Source organism: Tiliqua scincoides, chromosome 1, assembly GCF_035046505.1.
Source record: "Tiliqua scincoides isolate rTilSci1 chromosome 1, rTilSci1.hap2, whole genome shotgun sequence".
NCBI classification, from domain to species: domain Eukaryota; kingdom Metazoa; phylum Chordata; class Lepidosauria; order Squamata; family Scincidae; genus Tiliqua; species Tiliqua scincoides.
In genome coordinates, this window is record NC_089821.1 from 13,778,147 (window position 1) to 13,795,717 (window position 17,571).

A 17,571-nucleotide genomic window follows, 5' to 3' on the forward strand; every position below is an offset into this window, starting at 1 on the left:
AAGGACTCTAGTGGGGAGGCTCTGCCTCGCCTGCCTCCCTACCCACCGTGTCTGATTTAGACTTGGTCCAATCTTCCCTGTCGTGCTGCTGGCCTTGCTGCTGGGCGGCAGGGGTCCTGAAAGTGCCACCAGACACCACCTCAAAGAGTGGTTGTACCATTACAAGTTACCCTGCAGACATCCAAGGAAACAGGTGCCAGTGGAGGTGGGTGCACCAACTGGGCCACTGTTTGTCATGCAACTCTGCAAAGCCACAGGGGCACACAGGAGAGTATGCACAGAATGGAACTGCAGCCTGACTCACAGCCCAATCCTATGCATGTCTACTCAGAAGTAAGTCCCATTAGAATCAATGGGGCTTACTCCCAGGAAAGTGTGGCTAGGATTGGGCTGCGAAAGAGCAGCATCTCACACTCAATTCAGCTTCGTGGCTGCAGTGGTGCGCCGTTACCTTCAGGGCCAACATCTCCGCCCTCCAGCGTCGGTTGGCTGCCCCAGGAGGGGGCGTGCTGGGGGTGGCCGCAGATGACGGGCGGACTGCGCTCGGAGGCAGAGCCAGCGGAGGCCACCTCGGGGAGCGGGTGGCGCAGTGGGAAGATGCCCTACGTCCTCATCAGCACCCAGATCCGCATGGTGAGCGCGCTGGGGAGGGGAGACCGTGCAAAGGGGCCCGTGCGCACCAGCCACCTGTGGATCCCCGGCCCCGGGGAAGGCTGAGCTGTGCCTGGCTTGCAGGGGTGCATTTGCGGGCTTGGAGAGTAGCTGTGCTCACGACGGTGGTGCAACCGCTTGCACGCCCTGTGCAAATGCCTCTTGCACACCCTTGGCCGCTCTGCACAAGTGCTGAATCAGTCTGATGGTTGTACTGTCCCGCCTGCATGCACGAGGGTTTCTGACCCTGCTTGGCTTGGCCGCCCTTCGGTGCCTGCTGAAGGTTTGGTGACGTTGGCACTTGTGGGTTTTATTGTTTGCTTGCATTCTCACACAGCTGGCTGTTGCGCCACCGCCCTCCCTTTTCAGGACTGCAGAGTCCAGCTGCTCAGCTCTGCAGGTCACTTAAGTTGCAATCCTGTGGGTCACTTAAGTTGCAATCCTGTGCATGTCTACTTAAAAGTAAGTTGCATTGTGTTCGGTGGAGCTTCCCAGGAAAGTGTGCATAGGATTGCAGCCTAGGCGTGTCTACTCAGAAGCAAGCCCCATTGGAGTCAATGGGGCTTATTCTTAGGAAAGTGTGAATAAAGTTGCAGCCTATGCATATCTACTTAAAAGTAAGTTGCACTTTGTTCAGTGGGGCTTTCTCCCAGGGAAGTGTGGCTGGGATTGAAGCCTATGGATGTCTACTCAGAAGCAAGTCCCATAGGAGTCAATGGGACTTTCTCTCAGGAAAGTGTGGATAGGATTGCAGCCTATGCATGTCTTCTCAGAAGCGAGCCCCATTGGAGTCAGTAGGGTTTCTTCCACCAAAGTGTGGCTAGGATTGCCTATGCTGGTCTACTCAGAAGCAAGCAATGGGGCTTACTCCCAGGAAAGTTTGGCTATCCACACTTCCCTGGGAGTAACCCCTGTTTACTCCTATGGGACTTACTTCTGAATAGACATCCATAGACTTGGGCTCTTAGTGCTTCTGTTCACCAGCCACTCCCAAGCATCATTTCAGGGGTGTTTCGTGCATGTGCTTGAGCCAGCTCTGACAAGTGGATCTCCATGCCTTGAGGAATAGCTGGAGGGTGTTGACTGTAATATGATGTGATAAATTATGGTGTTTCAGTCTTGGGAAGCAACAAGTGCTTTTGGAGTACAAGTGCATTGCAAGGCTGTTTTTGGGTTCTAAACAGATAGTGCTTTGTTTTTCTTTCCTTTTTTAAGGAAACTTTAACCGAAGGCCAGTATCTGAGGATGTGGCTTTTGTTGACAAAGAACTTGGACTTGGCATATATAGACCAAAAATTTCCAGGAGTTCTGCTTAGAGCAGCCATTTTCAATCACCGTGCCATGGCACACTGGTGTGCCACGAGTGGTCCACAGGTGTGCCACAGGAATTTGGGGGGGAAGGTCATTTATTAATAGGACCAATGGGAGATGTGAACCCCACTGGCAGCATGGTGTGCCTTGTCAATTGTCAAAAACCTGGTGGTGTGCCTTGACCATTTTAGTGCCTTTTCAGTGTGCCATGAGATGAAAAAGGTTGAAAATCGCTGACTTAGAGAGTGAGAGATAATATTTAGCATTCATATGGCACTTTTGAATGTTCAAAGCACTTCAGGTATGTTATCTCCTTGAGAGCCTTGCCACAAATCTGCAAAGTAGGGTAGTATTAAAGGTGGAAGACAGAAGCTGTGGGAGAATGCCTTGTCTATTGCCCTCTTGTGAGTGGGTGGCACAGGTGGAATTCAAACCAGGAACTTCCTCAGAACTGAATTCTTTGGCATGCAGAGTCACTGGACTAGCTGGTGTTGTAAGATGGGTCTGAGTGCATTTCTCGAAGGAGGACAAATTTGATCAGTTGCTTTGTTTCTCCTGGTAAACAGTCTTAATCATGAGCAGCCCTGGGAGGGGAAAGACCAAAGGGCAGAATATAAATAAAGATTCCTCATTATCTCAGTGACTATTGAGAAGGCCCGGATCCTAACAGACACCAGTCTGACATCACTAAAAGATGAAACTGTACAGGGCCTGCCTGGCACAGATCTCAGTGTGCATTTGAGTGTGGGGCAAGGGGCTCATGCGGGAGAAGATAGTCCCTGGGATACAGCAGACTGACTATATCTTGCATAGCATAGCATAAAGAAATGATGTTGTTAGCATTGCAAATTGGTTGTGGTGCTGTGTGCAGACTGTGCCTTTTCCCATACTCCTCTTCCTAATATTCCTCTTCTTAAACTGTATGGATGCCAGTCTGGGTACATTGGTTTTTTTTTTTTCTCAAGCTGTACTTTCAGTATGGAGCTAGTGCTTGGATAGCTATGTTGTCCATAGCTGCTCTTGATGTTGATGCCTATGACATGAGAGCATAATTGTGTTCTTGTCTATTATTCCGTAGAGCAAAACTTGAAAGCTGAAACTATTTTTTAAAATGTTGCAAATGTATTTCTCCCCTTATCTGTATCAATGATCTACCACAGTGGTTCTCACACATTTAGCATCAGGACCCACTTTTTAGAATGAGAATCTGTCAGGACCCACTGGAAGTGATGTCATGACCAGAAGTGCCATCATCAAGCAGGAAAATTTTTTAACAATCCTAAATTGCAATTCTACCCACACTTACCCAGGAGGAAGTCCCATTAACTATCATTGTTAAAAGAATATACATAGTAGCCTGTTAAAAGTACAGGTCTGTGACATTTCCCCAAATGCAATCACATACCATGGGAACATCAAGTAATATATTAAAAATAAAATATTGAAATGAATGGGGTCCTTCCTGAACTACCTCTGGATCCGAAGGTTCCATGTAATCACTATACCAAGTGTCACTGCTAAATAGACTCGGTTGCACTGAATTGATGTTCCACCAGAGAAAGGCATCACTGAGCTCTGGCAGCGCAGGACCTTCCATGAGGAGGATGACTGCATCAGTAGCCCCAGGCAGCAAATTGGTGGAAGATGCCCATCTCTGCCTGGTCACTTCCCTCCACTACTTCTCATCCTCTCACTTTGTTGCAGCAGAAGTTTCAGCAGTTTCTTCACTGGCTGTAAATCTGGAATTGCAAAATGGAGAAACAGTTTTTTGCTATAGTATAGTCCAGTCACTGTCTTCTTCCTTCTGCTCCAGAACATCATCACTGTTCATGGGATGCATCCGTACAGGCTCCTCATACTGTCTGGCAAGCATTGCTTCATCTTGAACCTTGGGGTCAAGAGCACTTGCTTCATATACTGTGTGCTCCATATTTTTAAACAATATGTTTGAAATTATAAACTGGCTCTTGGGTGCTACATAAGGGATTTTTGCAAACATTTAAAGCAGTGTTTCTCTATGTTTGTCCCCCACTGTACCTCTTCGTATGGTCTACCTACTGGAAGTACCACTGGAAGTAACTGGTGATGTTGTCATCACCAGTTACTTTGGGATTGGGAGGCCAGATGCAACATGGCAAACACCGGTAAGAGGCTCAGGGCAGACGGGGACTTTTTTGAGTATGTGAGAAGTGAGTGCTGGAACTCTACCTGTTGAACCAAGCCACCTACTGTTGCTTGTCTCATTGCATTGCTGCCAGGTTGAGGGGTCTGGAGGTTCCATGAGTGCCACTGGACACCACCTCAAGTACCACCAGTGGTACTCATACCACTGGTTGAGGAACACTGATTTAAAGCATCAGCTTTGGAAATAGCTCATCATCTGTGATGAGAAGTGACTCTTGACAATCAACTGGGGAATACTTTGTAAATTGAAAGAGAGTTCCCCCCATCCCCGGATTTTTAACATGGCACAAATGGCTTATGTTGCAGACAGATGTGCTAGTAAATAGAAAAATGTGACCAGTGACCTTAGTGGCAATTCAGGCTGGTTTTGTAAGGTAATTTTAGCCTCTGATCCATTTAACTGATTTATGATTCCGCTTCTAATTCTTCACTTTGTGTTTCCTCTTTCTAGTATATCTGAAATTAATAATAGTAGATAAGATTATGGGTGCTTTCAGAATCTTCAATATCCTCTGTTCAGCCTGTAGGAGGCACTCTTACAGAGTGTTTCATCCCAGATGCTTGCTTTCTTCTTGTACTTGCCCTTACTGCATGGCTCTCGAAGTTGGCAGGGGCAGAGTACTGCTGCCCAAGTACATTTGGAATCTATGACCATTTACAGCTTGCAATTCTTAAAAAAAAACACATAAAACAAGCATTTATAAGCATTTATAACATTTATAACAACCTTGTTGTTAAATAAAAGTGACCAAAATGGCTAACAAGCTGTTAGAACAACCAGAAAATCCAATACAATATCAACCTCAAACAAATCAGGACTGCAATCCTATGCACACTTACCTGGAAGTAAACCCCATTGAACATAGTGGGAGTTACTTCTGAGTAGTAAACCCATTTTTACCTGGTCTACAGGTATACATGTTTGGTCCCTGTTGCGTATATGCAATGTTGAGCACAAATGCCTTGAAATAAAGCAGAAACAGCAGCCGTCAAATCAGCCCACTACAGGCTCGCATTAGAGGCACTAACAATGAAGTCGATGCCATGTGATTCTCTCTGGGAAAGTTTTACAGAAATGGGGAACCATCACGGAAAATGCTCTGTATCCATTTGCCACCCACTTACCCTCTGAAGACAGAGGCACCTGGAGCAGGACCTCTGAAGTTGATCTTATGGTGTGAGCAGGTTTATATGGGAAAAAAGTCTTGCAAATAGCTGATGCCACAAGTTTAAACCCGCAGTATGACTTGTACCCAGAAGGAAACTGGAAGTCCATACAGATTTTTCAGTTCTGTTCTAAAAAAATAAACTGTTCAAACCAGTGAATCTCTGTTAGCAACCTTGCTGCCATGTTCCAATCTGGACCAATGAAAGTTTCCAGATAGTGTGCCGAAGCAGTCCCACATATAGCACACTTGAGAAGTCTGGCATGGAGGTTATCAGAGCACGGATAACCAAAGCCACCTCTGTTCAGGGGTTGCTGCAGTTGGCACATCAGCCTAAGTCAGCCTATAACAGGGACATGTGGTGGGTGGGGAGGCAGGTGAGGCAGAGCATCCCCATCAGAGTCCTTTGAAAAGTGGCACCGCATGTGAGGTATGCAAGCACAGACTACCCACACACAGATCACATGGGTTGTGAGTGTTTGCACACCACATGTGGTGGTGCTTTTCAAAGGATTCCGGTGGGGAGGTTCTGCCTCACCTGCCCCCCCACCCACTGCATGTCCCTGGCCTATACTGCTCTTTTGTGAGCATATCAGTACTTCAGTTGTCACTTATAATCTTTCTTTAACTATTATTGGGCTGTGTCCAGAGCTTCCACTCACTCAGGAGGGGGAGGGGTATGATTTTTGATGCTTCCTACTTCACTCTCTAGACCCCTGACTTCCTGAAAATCTGCTGCTGGATGTTGGGGGACTCTTGGCCGCAGATCTGTGGGAGGGTACAGAGGGCTGGAGCACAAAGGGGGAATGGCCTAAAGTCACCCCCCCCCCCCGCATAAGCCAGAGTAAACAGCACTTGTGCAAAAAAAGGGTTTGAATACAAGCCAGTATTTATATTTCAATTTAGCGATTTCAATGCTAGAGTTGGTGCTGATCACAGTTCGTGGCCCACTTGCTTAGGCCGGTTCGGCACTGGGAAGATGAACGAAAATGGCCAACGCCTGCTAGAGCTTTGCTGCCATCACGGTCTCTGCGTCAGCAACACCTTCTTCAACACGAAGCCCCAACATAGAGTCTCTTGGAGACACCCAAGATCAAAGCACGGGCACCAGCTCGACCTGATTCTCACCAGACGCTCCAGCCTTCCCAGCATCAAGATCACACGCAGTTATCAGGGTGCTGCCTGCGACACTGACCACTCCCTGGTGTGCAGCAGAGTGAAACTGCAAACTAAGCGACTGTATCACATGAAAAAGGAAGGAAGACCTCGTATTGACACCAGCAAGACCCGGGATCAGGGAAAAGTGGAGGAATTTGCATGAGCGCTTGAGGAATCTTTTCCAGGCCCGGCCGATGCAGATGAATCCAACAGATGGGAACATTTCAAGAATGCCATTTACAACACCACCTTGTCCATATTCGGCAAGAAGACCAACAAGACAGCAGACTGGTTTGAAGCCCACTCTGAGGAGTTGACACCAGTAATTGAGGAAAAGAGGAGTGCTCTAGCAGCATACAAAGCCTGTCCCAGTGAGTGCAACCTGCAAGTCCTCCGAGCTGCTCACAGCAAAGTCCAGCAAACTGCCAGGAGATGTGCTAACGACTACTGGCTCCATCTGTGTTCCCAGCTACAGATAGCAGCTGACACGGGCAACATCAAGGGAATGTATGATGGTATCAAGCAGGCCCTAGGTCCAATACATAAGAAAACTGCCCCTATGAAGTCTGCCACAGGCAAGGTCATCCAGGACCGGGTGCAGCAGATGGAACGCTGGGTGCAGCACTACTCTGAGCTGTATTCCCGAGAAAATGCAGTAACCGAGGAAGCACTGAACAACATCGAGTGCCTGCCTGTGTTGGAGGAGCTTGACAGTGAACCAACCCTAGCAGAACTTCACATGGCCCTGGACTCCCTTGCCTTTGGCAAGGCACCTGGGAAAGACAGCATCCCTGCTGAAGTCCTAAAGTGCTGTAAAGAGATCACGCCACTGAGCTGCATGAAATCCTCTGCCTCTGCTGAAGAGAAGGTGGAGTACCACAGGACAGAGGGATGCAAACATCGTCACGCTGTACAAGAACAAAGGCGTCATGGGTGCTGCAATAACTACTGCGGCATCTCTCTCCTTAGCGTTGTAGGAAAGCTGTTTGCCTGAGTTGCACTGAAGAGGCTCCAGGTACTTGCAGAGAGCGTCTATCCAAAATCGCAGTGCGGATTCCGAGCCAGCAGGTCCACCACCGATATGGTATTCTCCCTTAGACAGCTGCAGGAGAAATGCAGAGAACGACAGCCACTCTTTATAGCCTTCATAGATCTCACAAAGGCTTTCGACCAGGTCAGCAGGGGCGGCCTCTGCAAGATTCTCCCCAAGATTGAATGTCCACCCAGGCTACTCAGCATCATCAGGTCCTTCCACGAGGACATGAAGGGCACTGTAGTCTTTGACGGCTCAACATCAGACCGCTTTGACATCCGAAGCAGAGTGAAGCAGGGCTGTGTTCTCGTGCCGACCCTGTTTGGGATTTTCTTTGCTATCCTGCTGAAGCAGGCATTCGGAACTGCAACAGAAGGCATCTATGTCCGGACCAGATCAGACAGAAAGCTCTTCAACTTCTTCAGACTGAGAGCAAAGTCCAGCTGAAATGTCTGCGTGACTTCCTCTATGCCGACAATGCAGCTGTCACCGCCCACTCTGCCAAAGATCTCCAGCAGCTCATGAACTGTTTTAGCAAGGCCTGCCAAGACTTTGGACTGACAATCAACCTGAAGAAAACACAGGTCATGGTTCAGGATGTGAACTCACCTCGCTGCATTACACTCTCTGCGCATGAACTGGAGGTTGCCCATGACTTTGTGTACCTTGGCTCAACGATCTCCGACACTCTTTTTCTCAATACCAAGCTAAACAGACGCATCGGCAAAGCAGCTACCACGTTTTCCAGAATCGCAAAGAGAGTCTGGTCCAACAAGAAGCTGATGGAATATCCCAAGATCCAGGTCTACAGAGCTTGCGTCTTGAGTACACTTCTGTACTGCAGTGAGTCATGGACTCTTCGCTCACAACAGGAGAGGAAACTGAACACTTTCCACATGCTTTGCCTCTGACGCATCCTCGGCATCACCTGGAGGAGAAAGTTCCAAACAACACAGTCCTGGAACGAGCTGGAATCCCCAGTGTGTATACACTGCTGAAACAGAGACGCCTGCATTGGCTTGGTCATGTCATGAGAATGGGCAATGGTCGGATCCCAAAGGATCTCCTTTATGGAGAACTTGTGCAGGGAAAGTGCCCTACGGGTAGACCACAGCTGTGCTACAAGGTTATCTGCAAGAGGGATCTGAAAGCCTTAGGAGTGAACCTCAACAGATGGGAAACCTTGTCCTCTGAACGTTCTGCTTGGAGGCAGGCTGTGCAGCATGGCCCTTCCCAGTTTGAAGAGACACTTGGCCAACAGACTGATGCAAAGAAGGAAGTCCCGTAGCGAGGGAGACAGACCAGGGACAGACTGCACTTGCTCCCAGCACGGAAGAAATTGTCACTCCCGAATCGGCCTTTTCAGCCACACTAGACGCAGTGCCAGAACCACCATTCAGAGCGTGATACCATAGTCTTTCGAGACTGAAGGGTTGCCAAGTAAGTATTTATATTGCAATTTCAGTTAAGTCTGTAAGGAGGTGAAATTAAAGAATGTGTTGATGCTAACCTGATTGTCCATAATGGAAATGTGCATTTCTCTCTGCAGGAGGTTGGGCCCACAATGGTTGGTGATGAGCATTCTGATCCAAATTTGATGAACTATCTAGGAGCCATTAAGAGGAACATGCTGGGGAATCATTTGTAAGTATATCTGTGGGGATCCTTGATCCCCTTTGAGCTTCTACCATTGTGCACTTTCTCCTTATGTTAACTAGTCATGCTTGTTGACAGTACACTCCTACTGTTTTAATTTAAATGCATGCATTTGCGAACATCAGACATATGACACATTCACAGGCATGCTCATCCTTTGGTGAATGCAATTTCAAAAGCAGTGAAGTGCACATCAGTGTTAGAACAAGGCTTTGTGGCCCCTATATAATTTTAATTTTTGAAAAGTGCAATTGACCTGCTTTCCTCCCTTCAATGCTGCAGTCCTGTGTCAGTTTTCTTTATGGCACTTTAACAGTAGCTAGCACTGGTGCAGCGCATGACATGCTGGCGAATGTGCTGCTTAGGATTGTGCTGTAAGAGTTAACTAAGGGTGCAATAGCCAGGGAGACAGACCAGGGACAGACTGCACTTGCTCCCAGTGTGGAAGGGATTGTCACTCCCGAATTGGCCTTTTCAGCCACACTAGATGCTGTTCCAGAACCACCATTCAGAGCGCGATACCATAGTCCAGGGGTGCTCACACTTTTTTGACTCAAGAGCTACTTTGAAACCCAGCAAGGCCCGGAGATCTACCAGAGTTTTTTTACAATGTTCATGCCATCATAACATATAACATTTATGTGTACAATGTATGTTGGTGTACCTTGCATAACCGCATGAGCCAATATTGCACAACACAACATAATTAACTATAAACATTTTTGTAATTACTTGAGTTTACTTTGATGACTTGCACTGAAGTGAATCAGCCAAGGATGCATAGTCGGGACAGTAGCTGCTGACAGCCAGCCTCAAGCACACTTCCAAATGTTCATCAGTCATGGTGGAACTTAATGATCTTCATGTAGGAAAAGGCTGACTCACATAAATAAGTGGAGCCCTTCCTGCCTCAGGTGCTCTTATATCCCTGAGGGCCCTATTGCCTTCAAGTGGCTGCAGCTGTGCAGCACACTCTGCTGGATGCCCAGGCCTTACCCTTAAAGGCGCAACTGCTGACACCACATCTACCTCCTCACCAGATCTTCCTCGATTCCAATACAAGTGGGGGGGGGGGAGCAGATCTCTATACAGACCAGTGCAAAAACAGGGGAAAGGTGTGGGGAGGATCTCTATATAGACATCACAGCAAGACCAGTGCAAAACCCCTTGCACACAGAACCAACAGATGGAAGTTGGGGGGGGGGGCAGATCTCCATACATACCAGTGCAAAAACAGGGGAAAGGGGTGAGGGAGGGAAGATCTCTATATAGACATCACAGCAAGACCAGTGCAAAACCCCTTGCACACAGAACTAACAGATGGAAGTTGGGGGGGGGGCAGATCTCCATACATACCAGTGCAAACACAGGGGAAAGGTAAGTCAGTCCCAGTAGAGTCAATGGGGCTCACTCCCAGGGATGCGTGGACAGGAGAGAAGCCTGCCAGCAGCTCCTCTCCCAGGGAGGAGCCTGCCAGGGGCTCACTCCCTGGGCTCCCTGGACTCACTCCCTGGGCTCACAAGCCTGCCAGGGGCTCACTCCCAGGGATGCGTGGACAGGAGAGAAGCCTGCGAGCGGCTCCTCTCCAGGTCTACTCATGAGTCAGCCCCAGTAGAGTCAAAGGGGCTCACTCCCAGGAATGCGTGGATGGGAGAGAAGCCTGCGATCGACTCATTTTGCCTCGCGATCTACCAGTCAATCGCGATCGACGTATTGAGCACCCCTGCCATAGTCTTTCAAGACTGAAGGTTGCCAACAGGACAATCCTAACCCACTTTCCAGCACTGGCATAGCTGTGCCAGTGGGGTATGTGCTTCATCCTGCAGTTGGGGGACAGTCACAGAGGCCTCCTCAAGGTAAAGCAATGTTTGATCCCTTACCTCGGAGCTGTATTGCCCTTATGTCAGTGCTGGAAAGTTGGTTAGGATTGCAGCCTAAATTCCTGAAGTTCATCTCTGTTTCCTCAGCTTTTCAGAAAGTCATAAAGTCCCAGTCAACCAGCTACCTCTTTCCAAGCCCCTTAAATCTAAATGAGTGGCTGAAGATAGCAAAAGTGTTGTGTGGCATGATTGGACACTGAACTTTATGGAAAACATCAAAATGTTTTGACAGCTCCATTTAAGTGTGTGATTAGCTGGATCATGCTGCCAACACCTTTGTGCTTTGTGTTCTGTCTGCTAACTAGAAAAGTCTTGGGTCTCTGAGACTTTCCAGCAGGATCTACACCTAAGAATTCAGAGATGTTACTAACCCATGTCAACTTTTGCACTTGTCTCTTTTTGCTGATATGTCTTTGCCCCATCTATTTGCTAGAATGGGAGGATTAGCAGGTGCTTTTCTTTCCTGACTGCCAGTAATCTTCCTCCTTTTACAAATCACCAAGAGGAGGAGGAAAATGAGGGCAACAAAACAGCCTCCTGGCATGTGCTACTTGGCTTGGCCTCTTTCTTGTGGACATGAAGTCCTGCATTCCACCAAGATTAATAAGGAGGAATCAGTTCAGAGACCAAAGTGGCAGCAGTAAGCACAACAAAGGGAGACCTGTGTCATTACACTCAATTACTATAAAATGTAGCATCCTCTCTGGCATTAACTGACTCCTTTCCTAGCCAGTGATGACAGCTTTTAAAGTGTAGAGTAGTAATTAGATCCCAAGGAGCATGTGCAAGCAGACTTTTCCTTCTCCCCCATTAGCCTCTTGCACTTCTCCAATAGCTGCTCCTGAAGGTCGAGGAGGGAGAATCCTCTAGAACAGTGATTTTCAACCTTTTTCGTCTCATGGCACACTGAGAAAGTACGAAAATTGTCAAGGCACACTGTCAGTTTTTGGACAATTTACAAGGCACACCATGCTGTTGGTGGGTGGCTCATATCCCCCAATGGTCCTATTAATAAGTGACCCTCCACCAAACTCCTGCGGCACAGCTGGGGACCATTTACGGCACACCAGTGTGCCATGGCACAGTGGTTGAAAATGGCTGCTCTAGAACAAAATTGTGTGGAATGTGGAGGACTGCAGGGTAATGGAAGATGGGTGAAAATCACCCCTTTGATTAAAACTGCTTTCCTTTTGTGCACTTAGGATACAGTCTATCCTAATGCAGTGCTACTCAAACTGTGGTCTGAGATTCATCAGCTGGCAGTCCATGGCATGTCTCCTGGGGCTTCTTTCTTCCTTTCTGCTTGGATAAGATGGACAAAGGAAAACTGATGCATCCATCAAGTTTTTAGATAACAATGGCAGTCGTTTAAAGCCCAATCCTATCCAACTTTCCAGCACTAATGCAGCCATAACGTAGCCCTGAGGTAAAGGAATAAACGTCCTCTTGTGGACTCCAGGGCTGCCACCACCACCACACGATGCTGTGTGTACTCAGTTGGCACAGCTAAATCAGTACTGGAAAATTGAATGGGATTTGGCCCTAAAATGGATACAAGACAGCCGGTTTTGTGTTTGTTCAGAAGTCAGTTCCACAATGTTCAGTGGGGCTGACTCCAAAGTAAGTCCTTAGGAGTGCATCCTTAGTACACTGGAGTTAGAAAAAGTGACAGGTGCTCAAAGCATGGTGGCAGTTGGAGCAGAAAGACTATGGCTTGCCCATGGCTAGTGAGTACATAGTTGTGCTGCATTTCAGCTTCTGCCTCAGGCTGTTCACCGTGTAAATATAGTAGCTCACCTGAGAGCGAACATCTGCCTCTATTTTGTTACACAGGCTGTTCTACTGACAATAGTTTAAATTCCATGTTCAGACTGGGTCACGTGGTGGAGGTGTGCCTTGTCCTGCAAATGATATATCACGCTGAAGTATCATGAAGACACAGGTACTTTTCCTGCATTAATCAGAATTGCACAAGCTTCCGCTGAGGGAGTATTTTTGAGACCCAAAGAAGGAAATAAACATTCTAAATAAATGCCTGACATGCTCTAGTAGATGTGTTGATAGCTGACTTCCTCCATTTTAGAAACGTCATTCTTTCTCATGTTACAGACAGCTTAAAGACTGAGACTAGTATTGTTCCATTATTTGCTTTTGCGTCATGTCTGTTGGATTATGTTCCTAGTCATGACTAGGCACTGCATCAGAAAAAGCCATCCTTAGTTCAAACAAAGTGAAAGTGTGTGTGTGTGGGGGGGGACTCCTTGTGTGTGTGATTCAGGAGCTGGACTTAGACCTGAAAGATCCAAGTTCAAATTTTTGCTCAGCCATACAGCTTCCTGTGTGACCTTGGGCCAGTCACTATCAGTCTTGCCTACCTCACAGGGTTGTTGTGAGGACAGAAGGAGGGGAGCAACAATGTACACCACCCTGAGCTCATTGGACAAAGGGCAGTATAAACATATGAAAATAAATATAAATGTTAAGGAATCCCCACCTTGAGTGGAACTTGTCCCTTCAACATGCTCTGCCACTGAGTGTGTCCTCCCTTTTTACAAAGATTGTGTGGCAAAGTCAACAGCAATGTCAGAAATGTTTCACAACAATGAATGTTCTTTTATCATTTTGATGGAAGGAAGGGGGTATTGGAACCAGGAATGAGAGTCAGTCTGGATTTCGTTTTTTACTTTCATATTTTCAGTACTAATATTTTAGTAAAAAGTATTTTATTTTTAATATTTTTGGTTTTTTAATCAGTTACAGTTCAATCTTATGCATGTCTGCTCAAAAGTAAGTCTCACTGAAATCAATGGGATTTACTCCCAGATAAGTGTGTATAGGATTGCAGCCTATACTCAGAAGTCCTGTTGTGTTCAGTGGGACTTACTCCCAGGAAGGTGCGTATAGGATTGTAGCCTTAGGGCCATATCCTATCCAACTTTCCAGCACTGATATAGCTGTGCTAATGGGAGGGGTGCTGCATTCTGCTGTGGGGGGACAGTCATGGAGACCTCCTCAAGGTGTGGGAATGTTCGTTCACTTATCTCAGGGCTGCATTGAGGCTGCATTGGCACTGGAAAGTTGGATAGGATTGGGCCCTTAGGCTGCTAAGCTATTGGATGCTGTGATTTAGTTTTATCATTGCTCAGTGAGCTCATTTTGTTCCTCTGTACTTGCTTCCCATGCTGTTAAAAAAAAATGTACACAAAGGCTTTGCAGCTGAGTTCAATACCAATCTTGTGTTTCCAAGTAGGGTTGGCTTCATTGTGCCACACAGCACACAAGCTTACACATAGTATTGATTTTTATAATTGGCCTGTATTGGTCTGATCTCCAAGAGGAGACAACAATGAGCTCTTCTACCATAACCATGTAGTCATGTGTTTTCTACATTTCCCATGGAAGCCTATAAGTAGAAATGTTGGTGTGTTTTTTTAAATTTTTTGTACAACAGTGCCCTATAATAGTCATGTAAGGACATGAATAAGATGATGTAAGCTCTGTTCTGTAGAAAAAGTTAGCTAACAAGTTTATGACTTAGAGGAATATTTTTATATATTACCATCAGGTGAATCATCTCTATGGTCTCATGTGACCGAGACAGATAGTAAGATCTCAGTTTTATCCAGCACTGTTTTGGTATCCAGTCCTATTCTATATAGCCAGATCACAAGTAACACAGCCAGTCATGACTCATTCTTCAGATTGTCAATTTGTATGCAGCAGCAAGGGTTGTGTTTACTTCTTTTCCTATGTATCAATTTCCAAAATTCCCCCTCCCCACAACTGCTATTACTCCCACGGGACACAAAAGGGCCTGTGTATTTTTTACCACCATATCACCCAACTTAGGAAGGGCAACTTTAGTCAGTAAAATAGTGTGGTTAAACATCCCCTCTCCTCCTCTCAAAACAGAGGAGTGGGGGCAGGAGGTCTGGTCTAGAGGGTAGAGCCTCCATTTGCCTGAAGATTAACATCCACAAGGTTGCCAGTTCGAGGCCACCGGCACCATGCGACCTTGAAGCAGCTGACAAGCTGAGCCGAGCTATTTCCATCTGCTCTGAGCGTGGGAGGATGGAGGCCAGAATGTGCGACCAGATCGGAATGAAACATCTGAATTGTTGTGGCTTCTTTCAATTGTAAAAATCCCTACGGGGATTTAAAATTAGCCTGCCTATGTAAACCGCCTTGAATAAAGACCAAGAAAGGCGGTATATAAATACCTGTATTATTATTATTATTATTATTATTATTATTATTATTATTATTATTATTATTATTATTATTTTAATTTTTTGCCTGTAGATGTAATCAGTCTCCTGTGTAGTTGAGCCCACAAGGGTTACGCTGTAGACACTGAATTAGTTTGCATTAAGTAAAACTAGAGTTTGAGCAATGGTTATGATCTCCCATATAATAAATACAGTTTGCATTCTATGCAAACTTATATAATGCCTGAGTTCTCATTTCTAGCTAAGCACAAGTACATATGCTCATCACTTGTTATCCTTCTGCATTTTCTCTTGGTGTGATCTTTTCTACTATTAAAATTATCATGTAAACTTCAAGAGGAAAAAAGTTCTCATTTGTTTTTTGCTTAGATTCTTGTTTAAAGCTCCATGAGTTGTGATGGTTCTTATTTAAGATCTTGCAAAGGATGCTTTTTGAGCATCAAGAAAGGCTGCTGGCAGTTTTGCCCCTCTTTTTGAAGCACGAACAGAAGACAGCATGATTTTAAGTCTCTTTCCCTTTCGTATATAAGATCCACTTGCTTACTGTTAAGATCCAGCTTCTTGTAATATAGTTGGGATGTTTCACTTGAAACAGAATCTCAGATTAGTTAATGCTGGCTCTTGGTTGTCACTTTACTACTTTCCACATGTTTATATAAATCTGATATTTCAGCCTGCTTCTGAAGTAAGTTATTTCCCTATATTATCCCCCTGAAGCTGGGCATCATTGGGTTAGGATGGTTTCTAATAATCCAGATCCAAATGGCTTAAATTTGTTTACAATGCCTCCATTACTTTCTTCAAGTTCTATGACTTATATTGTTAGACTCAGAATTCATCATGCATGGGCTCCTTGTCTGTGTGGATCTGGTTCATTTGAATCTCTCTGGGGAAATTGTACCTTTTCTCATCTATTCTACATCCTGTTTACTACAGCTGGGAGTACTATGTGCAGGATGCCCCCCGGATCGTTTTGAACAAGCTGGAGAAGTGTGGCTATCGTGTGATCAGCATGACAGGAGTGGGGCAGACGCTGGTGTGGTGTCTCCACAAAGAGCCAACCTCAGAGATTTCCGTGAACCTTCCAGCATAGGACTGGTATTGCTTCCCCAATGAGCAATTATGTGTTTTTGTTTTCAGACATTATGATGTAAGACTGTGTCAAAATTCTAATTATGAAGAATGTATAGCACATTATGTATAGTATACATTATGAAGGATGTATAGTATTATATGATCATTATAGGAGGGACAGGTGGTTAATTAGCTTCAGGCTATACTTTTACTAGAGGAAGAGCCTTCTGGAGCATTAATTTGACTGTCAGATCTGGAAATGCTAGTTTTTCAGTGTGACTCCCCTCCATTCGTTACTGTTGAAATAAACTTGCCGCTAAGTCCACCATGCTAGAAACCATTCCAGTCCAGGTTGGGGCAGGGGGAAGGGAGCAAGCATAAGTTGCCCGTTACTTTTCTGGAGAGGATAAAAATACAGGCTGCTGCAGAACAGTGGAGTGACTCAACCATGAAGCGTAACCATCCTTTGAATTGGAAATACGCTGAACTGTTCTCTTTCAAATGAAGAGCATGAATGGAATCATAAGGCTGTGGCTTTTCAATGATCCATTCATAAGTGTACAGCAAAGTGGAGAGGAAAGGTCCTGTAAATATTTCATCATCAGCTCTGTAATTGTGCCCGTTGCCCTTTTGTTGCTGGGATTATTTGGGACTTTGTGTCCTGAACCATTTCTAAATTAGTTGGCAAAATAAAAACTTCAGAAAACAGTTTGTCTACCGCTTAATTTCTTTGATGTATCAGTGGACAACCATTTATAATTCTAACCAAAATCTAAGAGTTCTCTAGAAATCTTACAAGCATTTCTGTGCCCTTTGATTTAGGGCAGCCACTATCTTATCAAAAAGCAGATCAAGATGGCCCATGGCTCCAAGATATACCTGATGTATCCTTTTCCCCACCCCCCAGCTGACCCCCAGGTCAGAGCATTCTGTTCTATAGACTTGGGGCATGAGAGTGCTAAACTAGAAATGCCAAAAAGGCACAGGAAGACTCGTGTAAAAAAGGGTTCCTATTACTCCCCATGTACAATTGAGAAGATGGTGGTGTAGATTGAATGGTCCACACTGACATGCATGTCAGCCCCTTCTGTGACATGGACAGGAGAATGAGGGCACTACTGCCATGGTACAGAATGGCCACAAAGTCCCAATGCATGAGAGGGTGGGGCTTTGAGATTAAAGTGATTTAAGACTGCAGAGGGACTTTGTGGTCATCCTGCAGGTTCTGG

At 45.9% G+C, this 17,571-nt stretch overlaps 1 protein-coding gene across 1 annotated transcript; it reads left to right on the forward strand.

Annotated features, from left to right (window-relative positions):
* Positions 1–534: 534 nt before the first annotated feature.
* On the forward strand, positions 535–17,050 carry GCHFR (GTP cyclohydrolase I feedback regulator). Its single transcript, XM_066639391.1, has 3 exons — positions 535–633; positions 9,053–9,147; positions 16,205–17,050. Exons 1-3 carry the CDS (start codon positions 598–600, stop codon positions 16,359–16,361), a joined length of 288 nt encoding a protein of 95 aa, XP_066495488.1. The 5' UTR covers positions 535–597; the 3' UTR covers positions 16,362–17,050.
* Positions 17,051–17,571: the final 521 nt, after the last annotated feature.

What these genes read in the sequence shown, in the direction of transcription:
- GCHFR (XM_066639391.1), top strand. Translation starts at nt 598, where the DNA reads ATGCCCTACGTCCTCATCAGCACCCAGATCCGCATG. An exon ending in TCAGCACCCAGATCCGCATG is followed by an intron (nt 634 to 9,052) that starts GTGAGCGCGCTG and finishes TTCTCTCTGCAG; the next exon opens with GAGGTTGGGCCCACAATGGT. An exon ending in AACATGCTGGGGAATCATTT is followed by an intron (nt 9,148 to 16,204) that starts GTAAGTATATCT and finishes TGTTTACTACAG; the next exon opens with CTGGGAGTACTATGTGCAGG.